General features: G+C 40.4%; 1 protein-coding gene across 1 annotated transcript in view; it reads right to left on the bottom strand.

Moving 5' to 3' along the window:
• Window positions 1-27,071, bottom strand: part of DSTYK (dual serine/threonine and tyrosine protein kinase) — an 89,846-nt gene that overhangs the window by 7,351 nt on the left and 55,424 nt on the right. The window contains exons 6-14 of the mRNA XM_036755529.1: window positions 13,025-13,703; window positions 11,794-12,026; window positions 11,280-11,363; window positions 10,202-10,378; window positions 8,828-8,957; window positions 8,317-8,473; window positions 7,776-7,908; window positions 4,591-4,704; window positions 2,470-2,584 (exon numbers count right to left, since the gene is read on the bottom strand). Of these exons, the coding sequence (XP_036611424.1) occupies window positions 2,470-2,584; window positions 4,591-4,704; window positions 7,776-7,908; window positions 8,317-8,473; window positions 8,828-8,957; window positions 10,202-10,378; window positions 11,280-11,363; window positions 11,794-12,026; window positions 13,025-13,703 (1,822 nt within the window). The remainder of the gene's footprint in view (window positions 1-2,469; window positions 2,585-4,590; window positions 4,705-7,775; window positions 7,909-8,316; window positions 8,474-8,827; window positions 8,958-10,201; window positions 10,379-11,279; window positions 11,364-11,793; window positions 12,027-13,024; window positions 13,704-27,071) is intronic.

A 27,071-nucleotide genomic window follows, 5' to 3' on the forward strand; every position in this document is an offset into this window, starting at 1 on the left:
AGGAAAGGTCTATTGCACTGGGCTAGGAGAGGAGTACAGACCAACTCTGGCCATGCTGGCACAGACAGGCCAAAGCAGATCTCAGAGGACTGAATCACTAGCAGCTGTAGTGGTTTCCAGACTTCTTGACCCCCAAATGCCATAGACAACTTAGAAGGTCAGTAGGAAATGTCTGTTGGGACTTGGATGAGAGACGAGTGCCCCAGCCCCAAGGCGGCAGAGGTGGCAACAGCAGCACTGGCTGTTTTCAGAGCTCTCAGCCCACAGATGGTGGGGGAATCCAGCAGATGTTCAGAGGAGGATTGCAGTGATATCTTTGCTGGTACTGAGGCACAATTCTCTTGCTTTGCCCTGCTTGGATCTGGGTCGAAGTCCTGGGGTGAGGAAGAGTGCTGCCATGGTGGAGCCTGTGGCAACAGGGGAGAGGGAATCCTCCTCACAGTTCCAGGGCAGAAGAGTGCTTGTGGTCACTCACTGACCACAGCACAGGTCAGGAGAGAAGTAAACATCTCTCCTTTGATCATACAACTTTGGAAGAACTGAAAATTCTAGGTCCCTAGAAGTATCTCTGAAAAGAGCTGCACAAAACCCCTGAAGCTTGGGACAGTACACCCTCCAGGGTAGAAGTAGAGTCCTACCTTAAAAAAGAGCTAAAAAGTTGAGTAATTGGTTGGGAAAATGAGCAAACAGTGTAAAAAACCTCAGACTATAGAATCTTACTTTGGTGACAAAGAAGATCAAAACATACAACCAGAAGAAGACAACAAAGTCAAAGCTCCTACATCAAAAGCCTCCAGGAAAAATATGAATTGGTCCCAGGCCATGGAAGAGCTCAAAATGGATTTGGAAAATCAAGTTAAGAGAAGTAGAGGAAAAATTGGGAAGAGAAATGAAAGAGATGCAAGAAAATCATGAAAAGCTTGTCAACAGCTTGATAAAGGAGACCCCCCCCAAAATATTGAATAAAATAACACCTTAAAAAATAGACTAGGGGAACCTATGTGGCACAGTGAGTAGAGCACCAGCCCTGGAGTCAGGAGGACCTGAGTTCAAATTCAGCCTCAGACACCTGACACACTTACTAGCTGTGTGACCTTGGGCAAGTCACTTAACCCCAATTGCCCTGCCTTCCCCCTGCAAAAAAAAAAACAAAACAGACTAACCCAAATGGCAAAAGAGGTCCAAAAAGCCAATGCAAAGAATGCCTTAAAAAGCAGAATTAGCCAAATGGAAAAGGAAGTCTAAAAGTTCACTGAAGAAAATAATTCCTTCAAAATTAGAATGGAGCAAATGAAAACTAATGACTCTATAAGAAATCAAGAAATTATAAAACAGAAACAAAAGAATGAAAAAACAGAAGACAACATGAAATATCTCATTGGAAAAACCAACTACCACCAACCTAATCCTCATACTTTTATTTCTATAATAACCGCCCTCACTTGTCTCTCTTCTAATCCACGTTACATATTACTAAAAACATGTTGCATAATACATAATGCTTTAAAAAAATTAATCCTCTACAAAGCTCTCACACAATCAGAGATAATTAGAGCCCAACTGGGGATGGGGATAGGGAACCTTAGAGGAAACAAAGAGGCCATCCAGATGTTTGATGGCACAGCCAAGATAAGAAGCCTGACATCCTCCTCCCATCCACTACCCTAGAACTTATTTATTATGCCATTCCTTTGTTCAGAAATGAAACAAAACCTTCACTATCCTCCCACTATCTAACATATTCCCCTGCCTGGACTTCAAGGTTGTCGTAATGAGATTAATTTTCCCAGGACTTTCCAAAAATGAACCTATCACTCCAGCCAGCCTTGTCACCTCGTCATTAACGTTTCCAATCCCAACTGCCTGGAAATGTCTTCCCTTTTCCCCATGCCATTTAGAAACTCATCCTTCAAAGTGTCTCTCAGATTTTACCTTCTCCATAAGGCCTCCCCCTTCTCTGATCTTGTAGAATAATTACAATATGATATACATAATTTGCACTTATTTGTGGCATTCTACACTGGTCACTATTTCACCTATTTTAGCAGTCTCTCTTGCTAGATTATAAGCTCCTTGAAGGCAGGGCCCATTACTTATACTCGATCTTCTTCCCCCACAGCACCTATGCACAATCCTGGGCCCATAGTATGTATGTTGATTATGATGCCTGATTTCACTCATTATGCATCAGCAGCATCTGAGAATGGTACCTCAGACATATGTTGGTGGTATACTGTTGCCCTGATGATTCCCCACCCCTTGACACTCACTCTCTCTTTGCTTCCTTCCTCTTCTCCAATAGCTTCTTCTTCCTCTCTCTTTTACTCTTCCCCTTGTTTCCTTCTCCCTTACCTACGTCTATGGCATGTCCGTTGTATTCAAGGGTATGGTTTAGCTATTTTGGTGGTACTCCAAGATAAGAAAGTTGCTGAACCATATCCTAAACCCCATTATCTCCACCAGCCTCACCTGTGAAGAGCTCTGGGGCCATATGGATTGGGGTACCCACGATGCTACCAGACATCATAGCTTCAGGCTTGCAAAAACCCAGGTCGGTGATCTTGGCTCGGTTCTGCTTGTCAAGCTGCGAACAAAGCAAGGCACCAGTACTCTTCTCCTTCCAATCTCTTGCAAAGAAGACCTCCTGAATTTTAGTTATCTCAGAATTTCAGAGTCAGAAAGGATCACAGTGACCATTTAGTTCAAATATACCAGAAAAAAAAATTCTCTCTACAACATACCCAATGTGTTCATTTAGTCTTTGCTTAAAGACCTCCAATGAAAGGGAAACCTACTACTTCCCAAAACATTCCATTTCTGAATAGGTCTAATGGTTATCAAATTTTTCCTTATATCAGGCTCAGATTTGCTTCTTTTTACCTTTCATCCACTGCTCCTGGGGCCAAAGAGAAAAAGTGTAACAAGCCTTCAAATACTTGAAGACAACTCTTGTGTTCCTTCTTTTGCAGGCTAAACATCATTTAATCTTTCAACTAATCCTCAAGTGATATGAAATTAAGGTTCCTCCCCCAACCTAGTTATCCTTCTCTGGATGCTCTCTAGCTTTTCAATGTCCTTCTGAAGATGTGGTACCCCACACTCAACACAGTAGTCCAGATGTGATTAGACCAGGGCAGGAACAGCAGGATGGTCACCTCCTTATTCCTGGTACACGAGTATCTCTTAGGATAGCCTAAGATTTCACTGGTTTTCTTGGCAGCCCCACATATCACATTGTTGACTCATATTAAACTTAGAGTCTCTTAAAATGCGGATGAACCAGGGCAGCTGGATGGTGCAGTGAGTAGAGCACTGGCCTTGGAGTCAGGAGGACCTGAGTTCAAATCCAGCCTCAGACACTTGACACATCTTACTAGCTAGGTGACCTTGGGCAAGTCACTTAACCCCAATTGCCTTGACTTCCCCCCCAAAAAAATAATAAAGATTCAGATGAACTGCTGCCTAACTAACTCACTTGTGATGTGAGTTCTTTGAACCAAAAGATAAGACATTCATTCTAACTCAATAGTCTAGCCTGTTGAGATCTTTTGGAACCCTGACTGTCATCCAGTAGGTTAACTATCCCTTCCAACTATCATCTGAAAATTTAACAAGTATGCTATCTATGCTTTTATTCAAGTCATTGATAAAGATGAAATATTGCAGGTCCAAGCACAGATCTCTAAGGTACTCCATCATGGACCTCCTTCTCTACTTGCATTGAGCCATTAGTAATACTCTAACTATGCTATGATGTCTGTTTTTTCCACAATAGCATTAAAGACTTAGTCTAATACTTTGCTAAAATTTGCATAAACTATGGCTACAACATTCTCCTGACTTGCCAGTTTCATACCCCATCAAAAAAAGAAAATAGCATTACTTTATTGAAATAGATCATTTTTGTCTTCTGGTTATCCTGGACCTCAAATTTATTTGCAAAACAAGTTCATCTAGAGAAGCATTTCTGATCCTAACTGCCCCCTCGAGTCCAAAAATATATACCACAAGGTTGATAATTAAGGCAAGAGGAGGCTCCCTAATCACTTGGGCAAAGAGTCTTAAGAGTTACAGTAGCTTTCTCCCTTAAAAAGCCAAAAAGAGACTGAGTTTCACAGCTTAGCTGACTGGGAATTTCCTAGTGATAAGGCTATACTTTAAGGAATTTTGAGGACCTCTCCCCCAAATAGCTGTTATTTCTATACTAAGAGCCACCAGAAATATATGGCACTGATGATGAAATATCAAAACTCCTTTTAAAAAAAATGAATCAAAAGATAATTCTTTGTAATTGAGATAACAAGGTTAAAGCGAAGTTATGTGTTTTTGCCTGCTAAGCTACCTAGAGCTAGTTCATCCCTCTTTGAGCACAATTTCCATTTCCAGCCAAGACAGAACAGGCAGCCTTGAAGCACACTGAAAATAGCTTGCATTCTCTCCACTCACTTTCCCTCCTTGTGTCTCTGGACACAAGTCCAAGATCCAGCTATATGTATATATACCACCACTCCACTTCGATTCTCCCACCTAGATTCCTTCTCTCAGGCCCTTTAGCCCACAAGAGCAGGTGTCCTAGGGAGCAGCCCTTACCAGCACATTTTTCAGTTTGATGTCACGGTGGACAAGCCCCTGGCTATGCAGAAAGCGGATTCCCTCCACTACGTCCAGGGCTATCTGTAGGCGCAGCTCCAGAATCAGTCCAGCCTGTGAGAGACAATAAAATTCACCTGTCATCTTCAGGATAACTCCCCACTTCTTGGTTATTCAAATAAATGAAGACACCTTCAGTGGGGTTATCAAAGAGACAAATGTAGTCCAGAACAGAATGAGAGAAATATGAAATAAAGACTGGGGATGTATAGAAAAGGAAAGGAGTAAAGCAAGGAACAGGAAACTTTAAGAAAGACAAGTACAAATCTAATCCCTTGGCAGTCACAATGAGGTAAGCCGGACAATCCCATTTGGCTAGGAAAGGTACAACCTAAAGATTGAAGGGACAGTCTCATTGATAATACCTGAACCAAGAAGGGAACCTGGATCAACAGCAGAACTGCCCTTCAGCCTTAACTGTAAGCATTTCTACATCTCTCAAACAGATTTCCTCTTATTGCTATGCATAAGGGGCTTGTTTTACCACAGCTGACCCAGATTTGGTTTTGTTGGTTACAAATGCCCAAACTGTTCATAACACTTTGACCAGCTGCCCACCCAGGACTCTCTACATTGTAGCAAATGTTACATCACCCACCATGAAGTGCTAATGAAGCTCTCTGGTCCATACCAGGATGGATGATGGGAATTAATCCTAGCTTCTCAGAAATGGAGAGAAAAAAGTCACTTTGAGAATTCTTTCCCACATTAAACCAATGATCAGCTTCATGCTTCACCAAGTTCCTGGTCCCTTGGTAACATTTCTACATTTCCCCCGGCCCGCTGCTGAGGCCTCCCTATGCCAGGCACTATGTGGATTCAGTGGGAGGGGACCCAGCCAGATGCTCTGTGGTAAATGCTTTCCTCTTCCCCTACAGCTCCCACTATAGTCAGAAGGGGAACTTCTCTGCAGGCCAATTAAGAAAAGCGACGCGTTTCCCTTTACTGTTGCTGCTTTGGACAAAGGAAATTCAACATTTAACTCAAAGTTTAGTTATAAACTCCTGCCTTTCATTCAAAAACCTTCAAAGGCTAAAAAGACTCTTCCTTACCGTGGTGTTCAAGGCCCTCCATCATCGATTCCTACCGTATCTTTCTAACCTATCTCCTACTATTTCACTAAACAAACCCCCGATTCAGTCTGATTTGTCTACTAACTGCTCCCCCTCCCCAACAAACTTTGGACGTTTCTTCCACTGTCCCTTTGATCACTATTCCTCCTGTTGGAGCAGGCATCTTACCCAACTTTTAAGAGCCAGCTTAGACCTACCTACATCATAAAATTTTCTTTGCCCATCCCAGCTCATGCTTGGGCAGAAAGTTGGTAGGAGGGAGAGGGTCTGGGCTGTAAACCACATGCTCACATGTTCTTAGAGTATATATCACTCATGTCTCAATCATATACTGGTTTGTATTTTTAATTATCTTTTCCTACGGTGTAACTCTTCCTCAATTAGATTTTTGGTTTTTGAGTATATGGTTTTGAGTATATATGGTTGTTTATGTCTTTATATCCCCCACAATGCCACAAATATTTATTAAGTAACCTACTATGAGCATGGTACCAAGAGGAACAAATGTGGTAAGTAAGGCGCAGTCCCTGCCCTTATGAAGGAGCTTAAAAAAAAGGAAAAGAGGATGACAGATAACTGAAACACAAAGCAGAATCGAAGATTAATTCCATGAACAAGACACAAAGAGTTATGGGTGTTCAAAGGAGGAAGAGATCACATCTGGCTGAGGGAATCAGGAAGTGGTATTTGAGATGGGCCTTGAAAGATGTGTAGAATTTCCATAGGCAGAAATTGGGAGGGTAAGGAGTAGGGGAACATTTCAGAGGAAGCAGCATAAACAGAGCACATTCATGTTAAAAGTGAAGAGTCTAATCTGGCTGGTGTATAAAGCATAGGAAGGCAGGGGTGTACAGAGAGATAAGACCAGAAAGGTTAGTTAAAGCCAAGCTGCAAACTGCATGGCAGGCTGAGTTTAGATGTTATTCAACAGGTAATGGAGAGAGATTGAAGGGAGGTTTTGTTTTTAATCAGGGAAGTCAAAGGACCAGAGCTTTGCTTCAGGAAAGCTAAGTTACTAGTTGCATATAGGTTACACTGGAAAGAGGGGAGACTGGAGGTAGGAAGGCCAGTTAGGAAGTGACTGAAATAATTTAAGATGTAACAAGCGTCTCAACTACAGTGATAGTTCTGAGAATGGAAAGATGAGGATGGGTAATAGAGACATTGATACAGCAGACTCAGTGGAACTTGACAAACAATCTGACATGGAGCATGAAGGACAGGAAGGAGTCAAAGATGACTAAGGTTTTGAATGTGGATAACTTAGGTAATACTTATACATAGAAATAGCAGTTGAGGAGGAGTTGGTTTTGAGAGGGAAGATAATGATGTCAGTCTTGGGCTTAAGTACAAAGTACCAGATACATATCTAGGTGGAAATGTCCTGCAGACAATTAGAAAACTGGGACAAGAGCTCAGGAGAGCTGCCGGGGCTGAAGATAAAGATCTGAGAATCATCTGCAGAAATGCACGGCTAAAGCTATGAGAAATCCACAAAGAGAGTATAAAGAGAGATGAGGCAGCCGAGGGAGAGAGGGTCAAAAAGAAAAGGCTCATTAGCAGTTCAAGAACAAGTAATGGGACAGGGTGATTAGGGATTTACTAGTATCCTTTGGGAAAGTACATTTAGAAGAGTTATGTGGGTGAAAGCCAGATGGTAAACAAAAAGCAAAGTTTTTTATACACAGTAGGAGCTCAATAAATGTTTCCTGACTGAACAAAGAGCCACTCACCTACACACTAAGAACCTCAGAAGCAGGAGAGTTATGAGAAGCCTGTGCATTACACTTAGGAGTCTGGACTTCAATACCACCATGGAAAGTTAAAATTATAGATGACAGTAGTCTCAATATACTAAATATACCCCATAGCAAGGAACCGTCTCTGAGATCAAAATATCCAAGAAGGTCGCTTGGAATCAAGCAACAAGGGAATCAAGGAAACTAATAATATTCTGTGAAAACCTGGAAGCTCTGAGAAGGAAGAGAAGAAGAGTAAGTAGAGCTATAAATTTAGTAGTCAGGCTGTCCTGTGTTATCTCCCTGCCCTCACCTTCAGCCCTGTGTAAAGGTCCCGGTGTAGCCGCTCCATGATGAGCAGCACCGCAATACTGGAGCCGCCGCCGTAGTTGTAGTCGATGACAGAACCGTGAAGATCCACCAGACGCTCATGCTTGGGCAGAGACCTGGTAGGAGGGAGAGGGGTCTGGGCTGCAAACCACATGCCCCATTCCTATAAGGCATGCCAGGACTCAGGGAAGAAAGGACCTCTAGATTAGGCCAGAGGACAGAAATCTGATCCACTTCCCAGGCCAGGAACCTTAAAGTATCTGAGCTTCTGTGACCAGGGAGGAAGGTAACACAGAAAGATAGGGAAAGGAAATTGGAACAGGAAGGGGGTTAGGCTGCCAAAGCAGCCTTGGCCTTGGAGGGAGTCCAGTTTTAAGCACTGATCCACAACAAGCCAGCACTGAGAAATGCAGAGAAAGGACACCAGCAGACATCTCCTATACTTGGGGTAGAGAACTTAAGCCAGGCCAGCCCTCTGGCTGCTTTGATGCCTCCTTGCCCAGATAGATGGAACCATGACCCACCTCATATAATGAAATTCCAATGCCAAATCATTCCAGTGCTTCTCATCTGGAGGGACAACTGACTTCAGGGCACAGGGGAAATGGCCTCCCCAGTTGTCACACAGGTACACCACACCATACTGTCCCCGGCCTAGCTCCTGGCCCAATTTAGGTTTACCTACAAGGCACAGAGACAAAGGATGGCTAGGGCTCAATGAGCTCTCTCTGGGTGCCTACTTAGTGAAGAACTATATCTATAAGGGAAACATAACTGGTGTCATTCCAAGACCTTTGGAAGTGATTTATCTGGTTTAGTTGATATATGTTGGTGCTGTCTGAACTGTACAAATGGCAGGTCCAAATGAGGAACTTCAGTAGTTTAAAAATGAATTAATGGCTTACACAGATTCACAAGGATGGAAAAGAATTTCTAGAGCTCGCTGGGATTGGTATTTTCACCAGGGTTAAAACAGAATTAGCTGGTATCCAGCCCCTTCTTCTACCCTGCTCAGGGGAAATGACAGAGACTCACGATGCAACAAGACATCCTGCAGGGAGCGGCTCTCCAGGGAAAGACGGGCCAAGCGTGGGGCATGATCTTTCCGAACCTTCAGCCACAGGTCTTCAGTTTTCTCTAGCCGGCCTGAATGACCAGCTTCCAACTAGAGAGTAAACAGGAAAGACATGACTATCCTGCCTGCCTAGAAGTCTGATTAAAGACAACTCCAATCATAACCCCCCTCCCCTCCTGAGAGAACAAGAAGATGCTACAAAGCTGTGACAAGCCAGGACATCTGGCTCCTGGGTTAGACTGAGTGTCTAAGGACCTTTGTTTAAAACCTGACTCTGATACCTGTGTGACTTTGGAACACTCACTTTCCTTTCTGTGTTTCCTCATATGTAAAACAGGGGTCATCATAGGTCTCCTCTAGCTCTAAACCTACCACCCTACTCCTCGCTCTCCCTAGTATCTGAGGCAGCTGGTGGGACACTGGACAGAACACTGGACCTGGAGTCAGGAAGCCCTAAGTTCAGTTGCAGTCTCAGATATTTACTAGCTTTGGAACCCTGGGCAAATCACTTAGCCTCTGTGTGTCTGTTTCCTCATGTATAAGATGGGAATGATAGCGCGTACCTCCCAAGATGGTTGTGAGGATCAAATGAGATAATATTTGTAAAGCACTCAACAACACGGTGCCTGACACTTAGTAGGGACTTAGTAAATGTTTGTTTTCTTTCTTCACTCCTTCATTTCTTCCTTCCACATCTTCAAAACAAAGGGATTGGACTAAATGATCTCTAAGGTCTTTTCTAGCTCGAAATCTATGCTCCTTCTATGACACAGCACCTAGAATGCTTTATAACTCGGACATGGTCCTGTCTCCCATCTTGACTTTTCTGTTGCTCACTCTGTGAAACAGGGGACATCATTGGAGTTTCTCCCTCCCCATGAACTAGGTTTAAACAAATAAATATGTAGAAAATAAATAGACTACTCATGACTTCAGAGGACAGAAGCATACTTCCTGCCTCTTGGCTAAGAGATGACAAGTGATAGGTACAAAATGAGGCATAGGCTATCATAAATAGCCATTGAGTTGACTTGTTTTGCTTAACTGTATGTTTTTATTACAAGAAAAGGTTCTGTTGAAGGGCTAGGAAAGTTATTAGGAAGCAAGAGTAATATTTTATAAAGGGAATCAATAGAACACATTTATATAATTTAAAAGTAAACAGATAACACTTAACCCCAGTTGCCCTGCCTTCCCCTTTACCAAAAAAAAAAACACAAAAAAAGTAAACAGATAACAAATTTCCAAGTAGAACAAAGTCGAGTCAATACAGACTGACAAACAGAGGCATCACTCTCTCTGAAACAAATGCATCACCTCTTCCATAGGCCCACCTGCCGAAGGGAGGCTGCAAATGCCTCATGAGAGCTGTTAAGCCGGGTCCGGAACTGGCTGCAAATGCTCTTGGCCAGCTTGGAGGCACTAAGACTCTCAATGGCATCTTGGGCCACCTTCCTCTTCCATTCTGGAGTAATAGCAGGCGGACTTACCCATGTGATTCGCTGGATAATCTGTCAAGACAAAAGCAGTGAGATCAAGAACAAATAATATACAGAAGCTACAAGACTCAATGCCAATAAAAGGAGGCACCAAAAATGAGAAATCGTATCAGGTTTGGGACTCTAATCCTTACAATAAAGAACAGGTAGGACCAAAATTGGGGATACCAACCAAGAGGGAATCTTAAGGGAACATAAGAGTTTAGCCTCCAGGATCATAAGTCCCAGGAAAAATCCATTCAGTACCATCAAGTATGAGGTGTGGCTAATGAAGCATCACTCTGGAGTCAGCCTAAGTTCTATAGCAGAGACTACATCCACTGTCTCAGGTGACACAACAGAGCCCAGGCAAGAAAAATATTCAGTTGGTTGGGAAAGGAAGATCCAGTACAGAAGAGCAGAGGTCTGTGGCTGCCTTGATCAGAGAAAGATCCTGGAGATCTGGGCCAGCAAAGACTCCTCTAAGTCCTCTGGTGGATATCATTTAGGTGGTACAGTGGAGAGAATGCCACACCTGGAGTGTGAAGACTCATCTTCCTGGGTTCAAACCTGGCCTCAGACACTTCCTAGCTATGTGACCCTAGGCAAGTCACTTAACCCTGTTTGCCACAGTTTCCTCATCTGTAAAATGAGCTGGAGAAGGAGATGGCAAATCTCTCCATTATCTTTGCCAAGAAAACCCCAAATGGGGTCACGAAGAGTCAGAAGAGACACGATTGAATAATGACTAAAAAACAAGTTGGATTTGGAATAAAATGATCCCTGGTTTGAATCCCTGGTTTGAATTTGGGCAGATCATTTACCCGCTTTGGGCCTTAGTTTCCTTACCTGTTAAGTAAGGGGTTTTGACCCACATGACCTGTAAGTTCCAACTTTAAGTCTATGCTCCTGTGATCCAGTCAGTCACCCGTACCTGTTTGATCTGCTCCCACAGCATCCTGGTTACTGTTGACCCTGAGTGAAATGTAACTTCAACGTGATAGGCAGCATTTAAGATCTGAAAGACAACACAGACTGCCAAGTCACCGTGCCCTGAATGAAGTGTCTGTTTCAGAAAAAGATACTTGCTTCAAGAGAATGCCCTAGCCTCAGGGTCCTCAAGTTTGTCCTTTATGCCAACTTAATAAGAGCAAGGTCAATGCTCCAATATTCAAAAACCGGTAATCTCACATTAGGGTTTGACAGCCTCAGGGCTTCTTCCTCATCCCTCTTTCTACCTTTCTGCCATTTTAAAGCTTATAAACACCTCCCCTAGGCGGTAGACAGATGGATGGGGGAAAAAAATGCCACTCAAGCTGCAGGTGTTAGTCATTCTGGGAAAATAGACTGGATAAAAGAAAGCTCGTAGCTATAAGTTTGGGAGTTAGGTGTGAATGCTGTTTCATTTGTCACCAATCTTTCTTTTTAAAAATCAATCTTTTAGGTACCTGTTTGAGATAGTTACTAGTAATATGGACTGAAACATCTTGGGACTTTTCCAGACTCTGCAGACACCGTTCCAGGGTTCCCACAAAGCTCTCACGAAGGTAGTCCACTGAGCTGATCAGCTTATTGGCCACAGCCTGGTTAAGCTGAGAGATGATAAGTTCCTGAATCTGACGGATGCAGCATTTGATCTCTCTGGTGCCCACTGGCTCCCCATTCTCAGGGATGATGACATCTAAGAGAGGTAAGGATGGGAGCTAGTCAGCAGATGGGAGAGAAGCAACCGAATATTGAATAGAAGGGGCGCCTACATCAGAAGTTCCAAAAAACGTACACTGACACTGGCTACAGAAACACCTGGGTGGTAAACAGAACAACTCCAGGCATGAAGCATGAAGACTATTGATATAACTAGAGGCCATGAAATTGGGTACATCATATACCCTCCTACTGCACACCATTTACTCAATGCTCTTTGTATAGAGGGCATAAAGGAGACAGAATCTTGATAAGAGAGGGGGTTAATATTTAGAACACTACTTTTAGTTACCTTAGCCTTCCTTCCTACAACCCCAACCATGCCTCAGCACCTCCTCCAAGATGGCAATTCATCAGAGTCACTCCTTTACCTGTCTCTGAAGAGTCTTATAGGAAACCTAGCCTGCTGACCTACACTCCATAAGTTTAGGTGCAGCATCTCTTTGAACAATAGACCCATTTCTACTGGGGACTGACTAAACAAGCAAAAAACAGATTTATACCTACAAATTAAGGCTAGATGTTAAGAAGAATTTCTCAATACTCAGACAAATGTCTGACTACACATAGTTATGGAACTTTCTGGAGAGACCTTTCAGGAGGCAAACATTTTCATCTTGCTAGATTATTTAATGCAGGATCCCTGAAAGCAGGGGGAAGGAAAAGTTGACCTAGTGATTCCTTTTGGCTCTACAAATTTATATGCTTGGGGCAGCTAGGTGGCACAGTGAGTAGAGCACTAGCCCTGGAGTCAGGAGGACCTGAGTTCAAATGTGGCCTCAGACACTTGACACATTTACTTGCTGTGTGACCTTGGGCAAGTCACTTAACCCCAATTGCCCCGCCTTCCCCTCTCCAAAATAACAAAACAAAACAAATTTATATGCTCAGTTCCTACAAATTCAAGAAAAGGGTCAGAAGATCTAGTATACCCAGCCTCCTACAGAGTTCCCTGGCAATCACTGAGAAACCTACCTTTGAATTCCATGCTGGCAGCATCTTCCAGAAGTTCTTCCTTCATGATATTGAGAGTCTCCACAATCATATCCTTCATCTCCTCCTGCTTGCGGTTGGCAATGTTCATCAGTGATTCATACAACTCATTTTCCTTCTTTCGAGTGTACTCAAGCCGCTTTGGAGTAATCTGCAGGTCCCGCTGCATGTCAAAGGCCTGGTTGATAAAGATATCCAGGCATCGGCAGTGTACCAGGTTCAGAAATGTGGCTGCATCTACAAGGTGCGTTTGTAGCACCTGATGAGTGAATGTGTTCAACTGTTTTAGCTTATCACTCTGTTCCACCAACATGCTCTGAACTTTGGCATTTAGGCCAGGAGTCCCACAGTTATGGTGACTATCATTCAGGTAGTTCAGATCAACTAACTGTCGATGAAGTGATGATCTTTCAGTCTCCATTCTTTTCTTGGGGGAAGAGTTGGGGGAAATCAGCTCGGAGCCCAGCTTCGGCACTTTGAAAAAGAATATAGGCAGAGAAAGCCGTTCCCGGATATCTCTCAGTTCTTCCTCATCTCCTTCTGAGAGTGCATCCTTGTTGATGGCAAAGATCACCACAGGCAGGACACCATTCACTAACTCACCTAGAGTATCCACTGGGGGTTGGAATCCTCGGCACGGCACAACCACAACGTCCACTTCCTGGAAAGTGGAAGGGCACCAAATCAACACCACTCTATTCCCAATTGTGCTCCTAAACTGAAGCCAGAATCTGGCTGCCCTAAATGTATGCTCAGTTCTTGGGACAGCCCATTTAGGTATCCATTCACATGAATAAAGTTTAAATAACAACAAAAAAAAGCTAGGATGAAAGGGAGGAGGCCTCTTTGGTCATTTGAGGCTAAGACAGCATTTCTCTACTTCCCCTGCCTACTTAAAGCTACCACTAATGCCTTGGGCACCAAATGAGGAAGAAGGAAAGACTGCACAAACGATAGGATGAGAAATAAACTAAGCTGGTAGGAGAGTAAAAACTTAGGCAGACTGATCGTGGCATTCATTATGAAAGTTAAGACCTCTCATAGAAGTTTACAGGTAACCTCAAACTTCAGTTGCTTCAACCCAAACTCCTTATTTTTACTCTGAGATGACTCTGAGATGCCAAGCAGAAAGATGAATGGGGCTTCTAAAGTTTTGAGGACCAACTTGGGTGGCTCAGATTCTCTTCCTCTTGCTAGCATCTCTAAGCACCTGACATCCCAGGTGTTCTATCTCCTTCAGAGTGGACTGAAGTTCCTGGGATTCTTCCAATGCCCTTGCCTACGGCAAGTTTCAGCTCTGGAGCATTAACTGGGGGTATTATATTGTACATACAACTGCATGTGGTGCCCACACATATGCTCATGAGGTTTCTAAGATTTGCAACCTTGTTTATTATACAATGTCTAAAATGAACTGAGCGTTAGTCTGTCCAAACTTCACATCCCTAGCAGTTACCAGATATCTGGATATCAAATAAAAGTGGATTTCCAAAGACAAACATTCACTCTCTTTCAGACAGTTATTGTATCCCTTCCTTACTTCATTTGAGCAGTAAATATTTTTAATGAAGGCTTATAGAACACTCAATCTCCTATCCCTCTACCCCCTAAATGAGCCTCTATCCTCGGTCTGTGCTTCTTTTCTAAACTGATAAGAAGGATGGAAAAATACCAGACTGTTGCTTTCATTCATTCTTCTTTCCATGTAGCAGGTACTTTGGAGTTTTTACAATCTTTCTCATCCCACACAGACCCTTTAGTTCTTAGCCTCCTGTTCACCCCAAAGAGGCTCCAAACAAATTTATTTCAGTTCGCAAATTGGTGATTTTATTCAGCTGGCCATTTTGTCTAAGTTCCCTTAGGCTGAAATGTGCTCTAGCAATCTCAGTGTTTGGAATCTAAGGCCAAACTGTACAAATCCACCTACTCTCCACCCAAGGCTACCGTGCCAAGATGAGATTGGCTGGCCCATTTACGCCATAAAATGCACTAGAACTATTCTGCTTAAAAGATTTGACACCACTCCCTTCTGTTTTGTGCAAATCCATTTTCATCACCCTGAATCATATATCAGAGTGCCTAATTCACTTCAGTGAAAGAAATTCAAATGATAGTAAGAAAGGGCGAGTGCACAAATGCCCTGGGAAGAAACCATGTAAGTTTCCAAATCAAAATTAATTTCCACATAGGAGTTGAATTGGGATATTTTCTGGGGTAAACGTGGAGGTGAAAAAGGGGAGATGATTTTTAAAAAATAAAAAAGCCAAATTTCTAGGTTTCTACAGACTTCTCTTAAGAGATAGATAGATAGATAGATAGATAGATAGATAGATAGATAGATAGATAGATACTATATGTGTGTATGTAAACCAGAACCAGAAATTTTATTTTCCAAATAAAGGTTCTTCAAACAAATTAATTCAATGCCCACATATGTGCAAATTCATCACAAAATGAGTCCAGAGGAATTTCCAGATTCCCCAGAAGACCCCCAGGCTAATACATTTGGTACAGGTTGATAGGCCTCCTAAAACACATCCTGTATGTAATAAAAGGTATAGGAAGAGTTATGTTATTTAATTCCCTTCTCACCTCCCTAGTCCCTTGATTAACTTATTGAAGTTTGTCTACTCTGACCATGATGAGAGTCAAAAAACAAGGCTTGCTGCTGGCATAGAATTGGCAAATATACAAATTAGACTGGAATGGGATATGTGATTCTGCAATATTCACCATGAAGGGATGACTCATGCCAATGGCTGTAAACAAAAGGGGAAGCCAGAGCTGTCTCCAGGAGACAGGGAGTGAAAAATAATAATTAATACAGTTAGAAGTAAGCCAGAGAGGTACGAGACTGTGTGATGGCCAAGATGAGAAAGGAATGTGACCTTAAGGCCTTTCTTTACTATTAATCTTAAACCACTTTCCAAGCAGAATATGTAGACTGACTCATATCCCATCAATTCAGAAGATCCCTCTTTATCTGAAATTGGTATTTGCACCTTGCCCAAACAATGAAACAAAGCAGGACTAAGTAAGGGATTTTACCCTTAGCCTGGTCAGAGAAAAAGAATTTTCAGAGTGTCATAAGGTTGTTTTATAATCCTCATTCACAGTTATTACAAATTCCTGAAAAGATTGCTCTTAAAATTCTCCTTCCTAATCCCATGGATAAAATCAATTCCCAGGCTACTGGAACTGCTATGGAACTATAAATTTTGTTGGCAGGATTGAAAAATTCTGTAATGAGCCAAATACCATTCAGAAAATTTCAAAATTTACCTTTTTTGAAGGGGAAGAGAAGAAAAGAGAAATGTGAAATTGGACATTTTTAACAACAAGAAAAAATGACTTGTGTGTATGTCTTGCTTTTTTTTTTTAAGCACCAGCTTTTATAGGACCCCAATCATATGTTCTGTCTAGGACACCTGACATACTGTAACTGAGGGCAATTATGCTAGCTGATAAGGTTAAACAGAAGATACCCACTGACTCATACTAAGGTGGCAGATGCTTTAGAATTCTAAATATTTCTGAAGTAATGTTGCCTCGGCACAACTTGGCCCTGAACAGTTTCTTACCTGGTCTCTCTCTCAATCTCACTTCTCACTTCCTTCTACCCTGACTCTCCTCATACTTTTCACCTGCTAGAGGTACAAAGTGAAGTGGTGGTCACTGATATTTATTTTTAATTATAAGAAAAACCACCTGTTTCATTCCTATAAATTACCCTCACCACTTAATTATTGCTCCTATATCTGCAAACTGTGAGCCTCTTAAGAAAAACACTTTTGACTCTTGCTAGATCTTACTGTTATAGCTGACCAGTCTGATTCTTTCCATGACCGTTCCCAAAAATGGTGTGCATTTCCTAATACAAATCCTCCCTGGGAGGATTACCACGGAAAACTCCCCAATGGGGGCTTCCTCCACCTAATATGCTCCATAGGATACCAAGATCTATGTAAAACAACTCAAAGCCAACAAAAAACTGGCAACTAGTTTTTCTCTCTGGGATGGGAAAAGTCAACACAGAAAGTGGGACACAAGTGAGACTTGTAAAAGGGGACATAATTTCTACCTCAAGTACTCAGCACTTTACAAAAAGCAAGAGGGTTATCGTGTAAGCAGAGAGATGTTGGTAACACCCAAATGCAAAGGTGCTGGACAAACCTCATCAATATCAGTTATTTGAAAGAATGATATCTTTTTTATGTTCTGCTCTATAGTTAATTAATAGCAAAGGTAACAATCATGTTTGAGGGCAGAGGATTACACAGTATTCTTTATGCTAGTTGCTTAAAAAAACAATGGACACCCACAATAGTACAGAAAGTTGTTCCTCTATTTTCCATCACTGAAAAATGACCCTTTATGAGTTATAAGATCCAGTAGATAGGCAGAGCGAAGATGGCCATGTGAAAACAGCGTCTTCCTGGAGCTCTCTCACAAGTTCTGTCAGATTCCCCTAAAAAAGTGAATCTGAGCAGATCTGAGAGAGTTAGAAGCCACTAGCAGCCTTAGTGGGGCAAATTTCCAAGCCAAGAGAGTCCGAAAGATTGACGGGACGGATCTGTAGGCTGGGAGAACGCTCGGCATGCAGAGCTGCAGCAGACAGCACCAAAGTGGAAGCAGCTGCAGAAACCAACCACTGAGACAGGCTAGGAGAAAGCTGGGCACCTGAAACCTGCGGAGATCCCCAGGCCTGCCAACACAGGACCGGAGTCTGTCAAAGTGAAGAGAGGTGGCAGCACAACACCTCTGACTGTGAGACATCTACTCCTGAGGCTTGCAGACCAAAGAATTGAAACAGGGCCTTCCTGAACTTCCAGGAGACATAATGGCCATAAACAGCTCTAATCCCTCCCTCCCCCCCCCCCCACCCAGAGAATTCCTCGGGAAAAACGCTGGAATAGAGGAGAAAGAAGTGGGGCTTCAGTGGCCAAGCAGTGGGAGTTCCTGAGTCCCAGAGAGGCAGAGCCAGCAGGGGTCAACACCAGGAGCCCAGACGTACCCCTGCACCCCCAGGGGAAGTGCAGACACCAACACAGACAACAAGCAGCTGAGACCATTGCTGAAGAGCAACAGTGCTGGAGAGCAGCCCCAGGGGAAAAGGAAAATTCAGGCAGCCAGATCCCTCCCCCACACCTCAGGAAACTGAAGGCTATAATACACAAAGCCAGTAAATAGACCCACAATCCCCAGAACGAGAAACCTGGGACAGAGATCCACTGCAAGGCCAGGAAAAAGCTAACCAAGATGAAGAACACAAAAAAACTGAGGACCATTGATTCATTTTATGGAGACAGGGATGATCAAAATACCAATTTGGAAGAGTATATCATTGACACTATACCCTCATCTGATACCTCAAAAGGGAATGAGAACTGGTCTCAAGGCCAAAAAGCATTACTGGAAGAGCTAAAGGAGGATTTTAAAAACCAAATTAGGGAGGTAAAAGAAAAAATGGAAAAAAAAAACACTGATGAAATCAAGTCTTTAAGAAATAAGATCAGCGAAATGGCTATGGAGATTCAGAATCTAAATAGAGAAAATGACATCCTGAAAGGTAAAATCAATCAAATAGAAAAGGAGACTCAAAAGCAAAATGAAGACAGCAACACATTAAAAATTAGAATTGAGCAAGTGGAAACTAATGACTCTATGAGGCATCAAGAAGTAGTAAAACAAAATGTAAAGAATGAAAAAATAGAAGAAAATGTGAAATACCCGATTGGAAAAACAACTGTCCTGGAAAACAGATCCAGGAGAGACAATCTAAGAAATGTTGGTCTACCGGAAATCCACGATGAGAAAAAAAGCCTTGACAGTATGTTCGAGGAAATTATCAAAGATAACTACCCAGAGGTCCTAGAACCAGAGGGTAAAATAGTCATTGAAAGAATCCACCGATCACCCCCTGAAAGAGACCCCAAATTGAAAACTCCAAGAAATATTATAGCCAATTTCAGAATTACAAAGTCAATGAGAAAATACTGTAAGCAGCCAAAAAGAAACAATTCAAATATTGTGGAACTATAGTCAGGATCACACAGGATCTCTCAGCTTCTACATTAAATGACAGGAGAAATTGGAATATGATATTCTGAAGGGCAAAGGAGCTGGGACTACAACCAAGGATCAACTACCCAGCAAGACTGAGCATAATTTTTCAGGCAAGGAGATGGACATTCAACGAAATAAGGGAATTCCAGACCTTCCTGATGAAAAGGCCAGAACTCAAGGGAAAATTTGATCTTCATACACAAAACTCGAGAGAGACATAAAAAGGTAAACAGGGGGAAAAACCCCCCACAAACCTTATTAATCAATAAGGGCAAATTATTTACATCTTTATGTAGGATTATATCATCTTATATATGTTATATATATATATATATATATATATATATACACACACACATATATATGTCAATCTTGAGAATAGTACAGTTATGATAATTGAAAGGGATACACATAGACTGTGGATGTCTGTATAAAATAACTGATGTAAGGATAAAAACCATAATTAAGAGATGTAAAGGGAGGGTTCTGGGAGAAGAGATAAGAAGGTAGTAGAAAAGGGTAAATTAAATGAAATGAAGAGGCACAAAAACACTTTATAGGAGAGGAAAAGAAGGGAGGGAGAAGAGCAGTATGAGCTTTACTCTCATCGGATTTGGTTCAAAAAGGGAATAACATACCCTGATAAGTATAGAAATTTAACTTATCCTACAGGCAGTAGGAGGTGAAAGGGGGAAAAAAAGGGAGGGGGGTGGTCAGAAGGGAGGGAAAAAGTAGCAAGTGGAAAACGGGAAGATAAGGGAGGGGAATCAAAAGGGAGGGCAAACTGAGGAAGCAGTGGTCAAAAGCAAAACTTTGTTGAGAAGTGGAAGGGGAAATGGAGAAATAAAAGCATAAATGGGAGAAATAGGATGGAGAAAAAGACACAGAGATAGAAATCATAACTGTGAATGTGAATGGGATGAACTCTCCCATAAAACGGAAGCAGATAGCAGAATGGATTAAAAACCATAATCCTACAATATGCTGTTTACAAGAAACACATTTGAAACAGGGGGATACACACATGATAAAGGTAAAAGGCTGGAGTAAAATATATTGTGCTTCAGCTAAAGTAAAAAAAGCAGGGGTAGCAATCCTAATCTCAGACAAAACAAAAGTAAAGATAGATCTAATTAAAAGAGATAAGGAAGGACACTACATCTTGCTAAAAGGCACCCTGAACAATGAAGCAATATCATTGTTTAACATAACCAAATGGTATGGCATGCAAATTCTTAGAGAAGAGGTTAAGGGAGTTACAGGAAAAAATAGACAGCAAAACTATAATAATGGGAGACCTCAACCTCCCCCTCTCCGAACTAGATAAATCTAACCTCAAAATAAACAAGAAAGAAGTTAAGGAGGTGAACAGAATTTTAGAAAAGGCAGATATGATAGACCTCTGGAGAAAACTGAATGGGGATAAAAAGGAATATACTTTTTTCTCAGCGGTACATGGCACATACTCAAAAAGTGACCATGTACTAGGGCATAAAAACCTCACAATACACTGCAAAAAAGGCAGAAGTAGTCAAAGCATCCTTTTCAGATCACAATGCAATAAAAATTATTTGTCATAAAGAACCATGGAAAAATAAGCTAAAAACTAATTGGAAAGTCAATAATCTAATTCTAAAGAATGAGTGGGCCAAAGAACAAATCATAGAAACAATTAATAACTTCATTCAAGAAAATGACAATAATGAGACAAAATACCAAAACTTATGGGATGCAGCAAAAGCAGTTCTTAGGGGAAGTTTTATATCTCTAAATGCTTACATGAATAAAATAGAGAAAAAGGAGATCAATGAATTGGGCATGCAACTGAAAAAGCTAGAAAAAGAACAAACTGAAAATCCCCAATTAAATACCAAATTAGAAATACTGAAAATCAAAGGAGAGATTAATAAAATTGAAATTAAGAAAACTATTGAATTAATAAATAAAACAAAGAGCTGGTTTTATGAAAAAGCCAATAAAATTGATAAACCTTTGGCCAATTTGATTTAAAAAAAAGAAAGAAGAAAATCAAATAACCAGTATCAAAAATGAAAAGGGTGAATTCACCTCCAATGAACAGGAAATTAAAACAATAATTAGGAATTATTTTGCCCAGTTGTATGCCCATAAATTTGACAACCTTATGGATATGGATGAATAGCTACAAAAATATAAATTGCCCCTGGTAACAGAAGAGGAAGTAAAATTCCTAAAAAACCCCATCTCAGAAAAAGAAATTGAGCAAGCCATCAATGAACTCCTCCCTAGGAAAAAATCTCCAGGGCCAGATGGTTTGACATGTGAATTTTATCAAACATTTAAAGAACAATTAATTCCTATACTTTATAGACTATTTGGGAAAATAGGTGAAGGAGTACTACCAAATTCTTTTTACGACACAATTATGGTACTAATACCTAAACCAGGAAGAGTCAAAACAGAGAAAGAAAATTATAGACCAATATGCCCAATGAATATCGATGCAAAAATTTTAAATAAAATATTAGCAAAAAGACTGCAGCCACTTATCATGAGAATAATACACTATGATCAGGTAGGATTTATTCCAGGAATGCAAGGCTGGTTCAATATTAGAAAAACTATCAGCATAACTGATCATATCAACAACAAAACTAGCAAAAACCATATGATCATCTTAATAGATGCAGAAAAAGCCTTTGACAAAATACAATAACCATTCCTATTAAAAACACTAGAAAGCATAGGAATAAACGGAGCCTTCCTTAAAATTATAAATAGCATCTATCTAAAACCATCAACAAGCATTATTTGTAATGGGGATAAGCTAGAGGCATTCCCAATAAGATCAGGGGTGAAACAAGGATGTCCATTATCACCCCTACTATTCAATTTGGTACTAGAAATGTTAGCTGTAGCAATAAGAGAAGAAAAAGAAGTTGAAGGAATTAGAATAGGCAAAGAAGAAACTAAATTATCACTTTTTGCAGATGATATGATGATTTACTTAGAGAATCAAGTAAAAAACTACTTGAAATAATAAACAACTTTGGCAAAGTTGCAGGATATAAAATAAACCCACATAAATCCTCAGCATTCCTACACATTACTAACAAAGCGCAAAAGCAAGAGACAGAAAGAGAAATTCCATTCAAAGTTACTGTAGACACTATAAAATATTTGGGAGTCTATCTGCCAAGACAAACCCAGGACCTATATAAACATAATTATGAAACACTTTTTACGTGAATAAAGTCAGATCTAAATAAATGGAAAAATATCTGTTGCTCATGGTTAGGCTGAGCTAATGTAATAAAAATGACAATTTTACCATAATTAATCTATCTATTCAGTGCCATACCAATAGAACTACCAAAAAATTATTTTACAGAACTGGATAAAATAATAACAAAATTCATCTGGAAGAACAAGAGGTCTAGAATATCTAGGGAATTAATGAAAAGAAATGCTAGGGAAGGTGACCTAGCCATACTAGATATCAAACTGTACTATAAAGCAGCAGTCATCAAAACTACCTGATACTGGCTAAGAAACAGAGTCATGGATCAGTGGAATAGGATAGGAACACAAGATGCAGTAGTCAATGACTATAGCAATCTACTCTTTGATAAACCCAAAGAATACAGCTTCTGGGCTAAGAATTCACTATTTCACAAAAACTGCTGGGAAAATTGGAAAATGGTAGGGCAGAAACTGGGCATAGACCAATATCTTATACCATATACCAAAATAAAATCAAAATGGGTTCATGATTTAGGAATAAAAGCTGATACTATAAGCAATTTGGGAGAGCAAGGTAGTTTACCTATCATATTTAAGGAAAAGCAAAGAATTCATGACACAACAAGAGATAGAGAGCATTACAAAATGCAAAATACATAATTTTTATTATGTTAAATTGAAATGTTTTTGTATAAAAAAAGCCAATGCAACAAAGATTAGGAGGTAAGCAGAAAATTGAGAGAAAATCTTTACAACTAGTATCTCTGATAAAGACCCCATCTCTAAAATATACAGGGAACTGAGCCAAATTTATAGGAATACAAGTCATTCCCCAATTGAGAAATGGTCAAAGGATATGAACAGGCAGTTTTCAGAGGAAGAAATTAAAGATGTCTATAGGCATATGAAAAAATGCTCGAAATCACTACTGATTAGAGAAATGCAAATCAAAACAACTCTTAGATACGACATCTCTCCTGTCAGATTGGCTAAAATGACAAAACAGGAAAATGATAAATGCTGGACAGGATGTGGGAAAATTGGAATGTTGTTACATTGCTGGTGGAGTTGTGAACTGATCCAGCCATTCTGGAGAGCAATTTAGAACTATGCCCAAAAGGCTATAAAAATGTTCATACCCTTTGACCCAGCAATACCACTTCTAGGGTTGTATCCCAAAGAGATCACACAAGTGGGAAAAGGACCCATATGTACAAAAATATTTATAGTGGCTCTTTTTGTAGTAGCAAAAAATTGGAAATCAAGGGGATGCCCATCAATTGGGGAATGGCTGAACAAGTTGTGGTGTATGAAGGTAATGGAATACTATCTGTGCTATAAGAAATAGGGATGATACGGACTTCATAATAACCTGGAAAAACCTACATGATATAATGTTGAGCGAGGAAAACAGAACCAGGAGAGCATTACACACAACCGCAGACATATTGATTCTATGATGACTAACCCTGATAGACTTCGCTCTTCTCAGCAATACAAGGTGCAAAGACAACTCCAAAGGACTCATGATGGAGAATGCTATCTACGTCCAGAGAAAGAACTATGGAGTCTGAATGCAGACTGAGGCACACTTTATGCTTGCCTTTTTTTTTCCCCTTTTTTTTTCTCTTTTGTTTTTTTTTTTGTTTTGGTTTTGTTTCTTCTCTCTCACGATTCATTCCATTGGTCATAATTCCTCTTTATAATTTGACTATTGTGTAAATAAGTTCAATGTGAAGTTATATGTAGAAGATATATCAGATTCCATGCCATCTTGGGGAGGGAGGGCATGGGGGGGAAGAAAATCTGGAACTCAAAGTTATGTGGAAGTTTATGTTGTAAACTAAAAATAAAAAATCTTAATTATAAAAAAAAATCTTTATTATAAAAAAAAAAGATCCCGTGAACCATGAAGACCTAGGCAGCATAGTTCATCAAGTGGTAGACTTGAAGTCCAGAAGACCTGAGTTTGAATTCTGCCTCAGATACTTCCTAGCTGTATAACCCTGAAGCAAGTTAGTTAAGCTCTGCGAGGCTCAGCTTCCCATTTGTAAAGTGGGAGCAATAACAGCAACTATTTCACAGGGTTGCTGTGAAGATCCAATGCTCCAACTCAGGTAAAGCACTCTGCAAACTTAAAGCTCTATATGAATGTTTCCTACTGCTATCATCATCACTATTCTCCATCCTGACATCACCAAGTCCACAGCACTTTAAGAACCAGGGGACCTTTTCCATGTGACTTTCAGCTCAGACTTGAAGGCAGGCACTTTCTATGTGCTGTGCACATAGTAAGTGCTTAATAAATGCTTTATTCACTCATTCATTCATTATTCTGAGAAAAGGATGAGAGAAAAAATGTAAGTAAGCTTCAAATTTGAAAAAGAGAGATGTTTCAAAGAATGTGGGTTGTCAGACATGGGAATGGGAGAGAGACACTGGGGAAAATTACTTCTTATGACCTCTTTAAAAGCAATCTATGTAAAAGTTTTATGTTGGCCACAATGACCGCAAAGTACATGCCAATGAAACATGGCTCCGTTCTCTTTGGTCTCTCCCATTTAGGGGCCAGCAATCAGGAAAGGAAGTCAAAGAGAAAACAGCACCTTTAACACCCTAAGAACACTGCTTCTGCAGACTAAAAGCACACTCAACTGCGAAACAAGATTCTGGCAACTACCTACTATTCAACTGACCCAGCCCCAAGGAAAAGGTGAAAAGAAAGTTGGTGTAGAATGGTATGAACCTAGGATTTATGAGAGGAAAAGAAACGTAAAAGGAAGAGAGAGGCAGCAAGGGGAGATGGGACATACAAGAAGGTCTGGGTTGTTTGAAATCTCTTATATTATCTTTCAGAGGAATTACCCTTAACACTGAAGGCTAAAATTTTAATCTCATTGCTTTTGCCTGTAAGGAAAACTTATTCTTTTCTTGAGGTGGTACTGTGTTACTAACATTTAGCAAAAAAAACAATGTAATATTGTGGTGAAGCAAAAAAACTACTCCACTCTCAATCCTATAGACCCTCAATTTAATGAGAGGTTTGACTAAGAATACTATACTATACTATATATAATGTAATATATAGGAGGGAAGAGGGAGGGAGGAAGGAAGGGAGGCAAGGAAGGGAGAAAGGAAGGGAGGAAGGAAGAAAGGAAGGAAATACAAAAACAGAGAAGACAAGTGCCTGCTTTCCAAGAATCTATAATTTAGCCTATGCTTGAACTTCTCTATCTCTTTAATACATCTCTAATTTTTCTCCTTTCCTTTTACCTCATAGTCAAGGTTACATTAAGTATATTTTCTGAATATTTTTCTTTTCTCCTCTCTCCCATATATATCTCTCCACCTTTTTTTTTCTTGTAATGGTCCTTCTTAGCCTTAACTCTATATCCTCTTCCTACTCCTATTCCTCCTCCAAAATCTTTTTTTGCTATGGGTACCCTCTAGAATCCCTTGCTTTCTAAGCTAGAAAGATTCTTAGTAGTGACCTAGTGAAAAATCTACCTAAAAGCATAATCCCTTTTATGATATCCTTACAGAGTGATAGTCCAGCACAGCCCATGCCTGAACATCTGTGACTGGGTACTCACTGCTTCCAGAGGCAGTTCACTCCATGTTGGGATAACCCATATTGTAGGAAAAGCTTCCTTACATTGAGCTGAAACTTGTTTCCTTGTAATTTTCATCCAATGTCCCTATTCTGCACTGTGGAGTCAAGAAGTCCTTCTTCCATATACCAGCCCTACAGAAGACAACAAACTTCCAAAAATCTTCTTTTCTCCAGACAGAACATCCCTTTACACTATAGCCTCCTCATTCCTAACTCCAATCCTACCCCCATTTACTCTTCAACTAGAGATTACATTAGAACCCTCCTAGGCTTATTTAGCAGTGGGCTAAAAGCTACCAAAGTAAGACAAACAGAGAAACTAATTTCCTAGCAAGGGAAAAAAAATACAATGAGAGTGTGTTTATAACTCTTCCACAAAGTATAACCAATTGTTAATTTAAGTAAGCTCTTGTAGTGAAACAATGACAGGCATTAGTGAGTGAAAAGACTTCTGGGAAATGCAAAATTACAATTTCATTGAGAGACATTAAAGGAGAGAAAATTTTATTTCAAACAATCATATAATTAGAGATAGAAGTATTCATGTAAACAGGAATTTAAATTAATTTGCTAAATAGAGTCTTTCTAACATTTTTGCTTAGGAACATTAGTCCACTTAAAATATACTGGCAAAAAATAAATAAATGAAATTTTTAAAAATTTAAAAAAATATATCCTGGTATGCCCCACCTTGTACCTTAAATTCACAGCCAAGTCAGCTTAGCAGCCTGACAACAAGGAGTCGGGAAACACCTGCTTCCAATAAATTGGTTAGTAGCAAAAGAAGACAAAATGCTCAAAACAACAACTAAGCCTGCCACAGAAATGATCATAGAATACCAACTAATGGCTTGGAAAAAATCCGAGTTACACAAGCAAATATCATCTCTGCTTCAACTCTCTAGTCCTCCTCCTTTTATGCTCTCCTAATAGCCATAATACCAACACCACAGCACATTTCTATAGTGCTTCACAGTTTGCAAAGTACTTTCCTCAAAAATAACCCTGTGAAGTAGCAGTACAGTTATTACCCTCATTTTACAGATAAGGAAACAGAGGCAGGTAGAATTTAAGTGACCTGCTCAAGTAAATGGCAGAGCCAAGACTTAAACTCAAGCAGTTCTAACT

The sequence above is a fragment of the Trichosurus vulpecula genome, chromosome 4 (genome assembly GCF_011100635.1).
Source record: "Trichosurus vulpecula isolate mTriVul1 chromosome 4, mTriVul1.pri, whole genome shotgun sequence".
In the NCBI taxonomy this organism is placed as follows: domain Eukaryota; kingdom Metazoa; phylum Chordata; class Mammalia; order Diprotodontia; family Phalangeridae; genus Trichosurus; species Trichosurus vulpecula.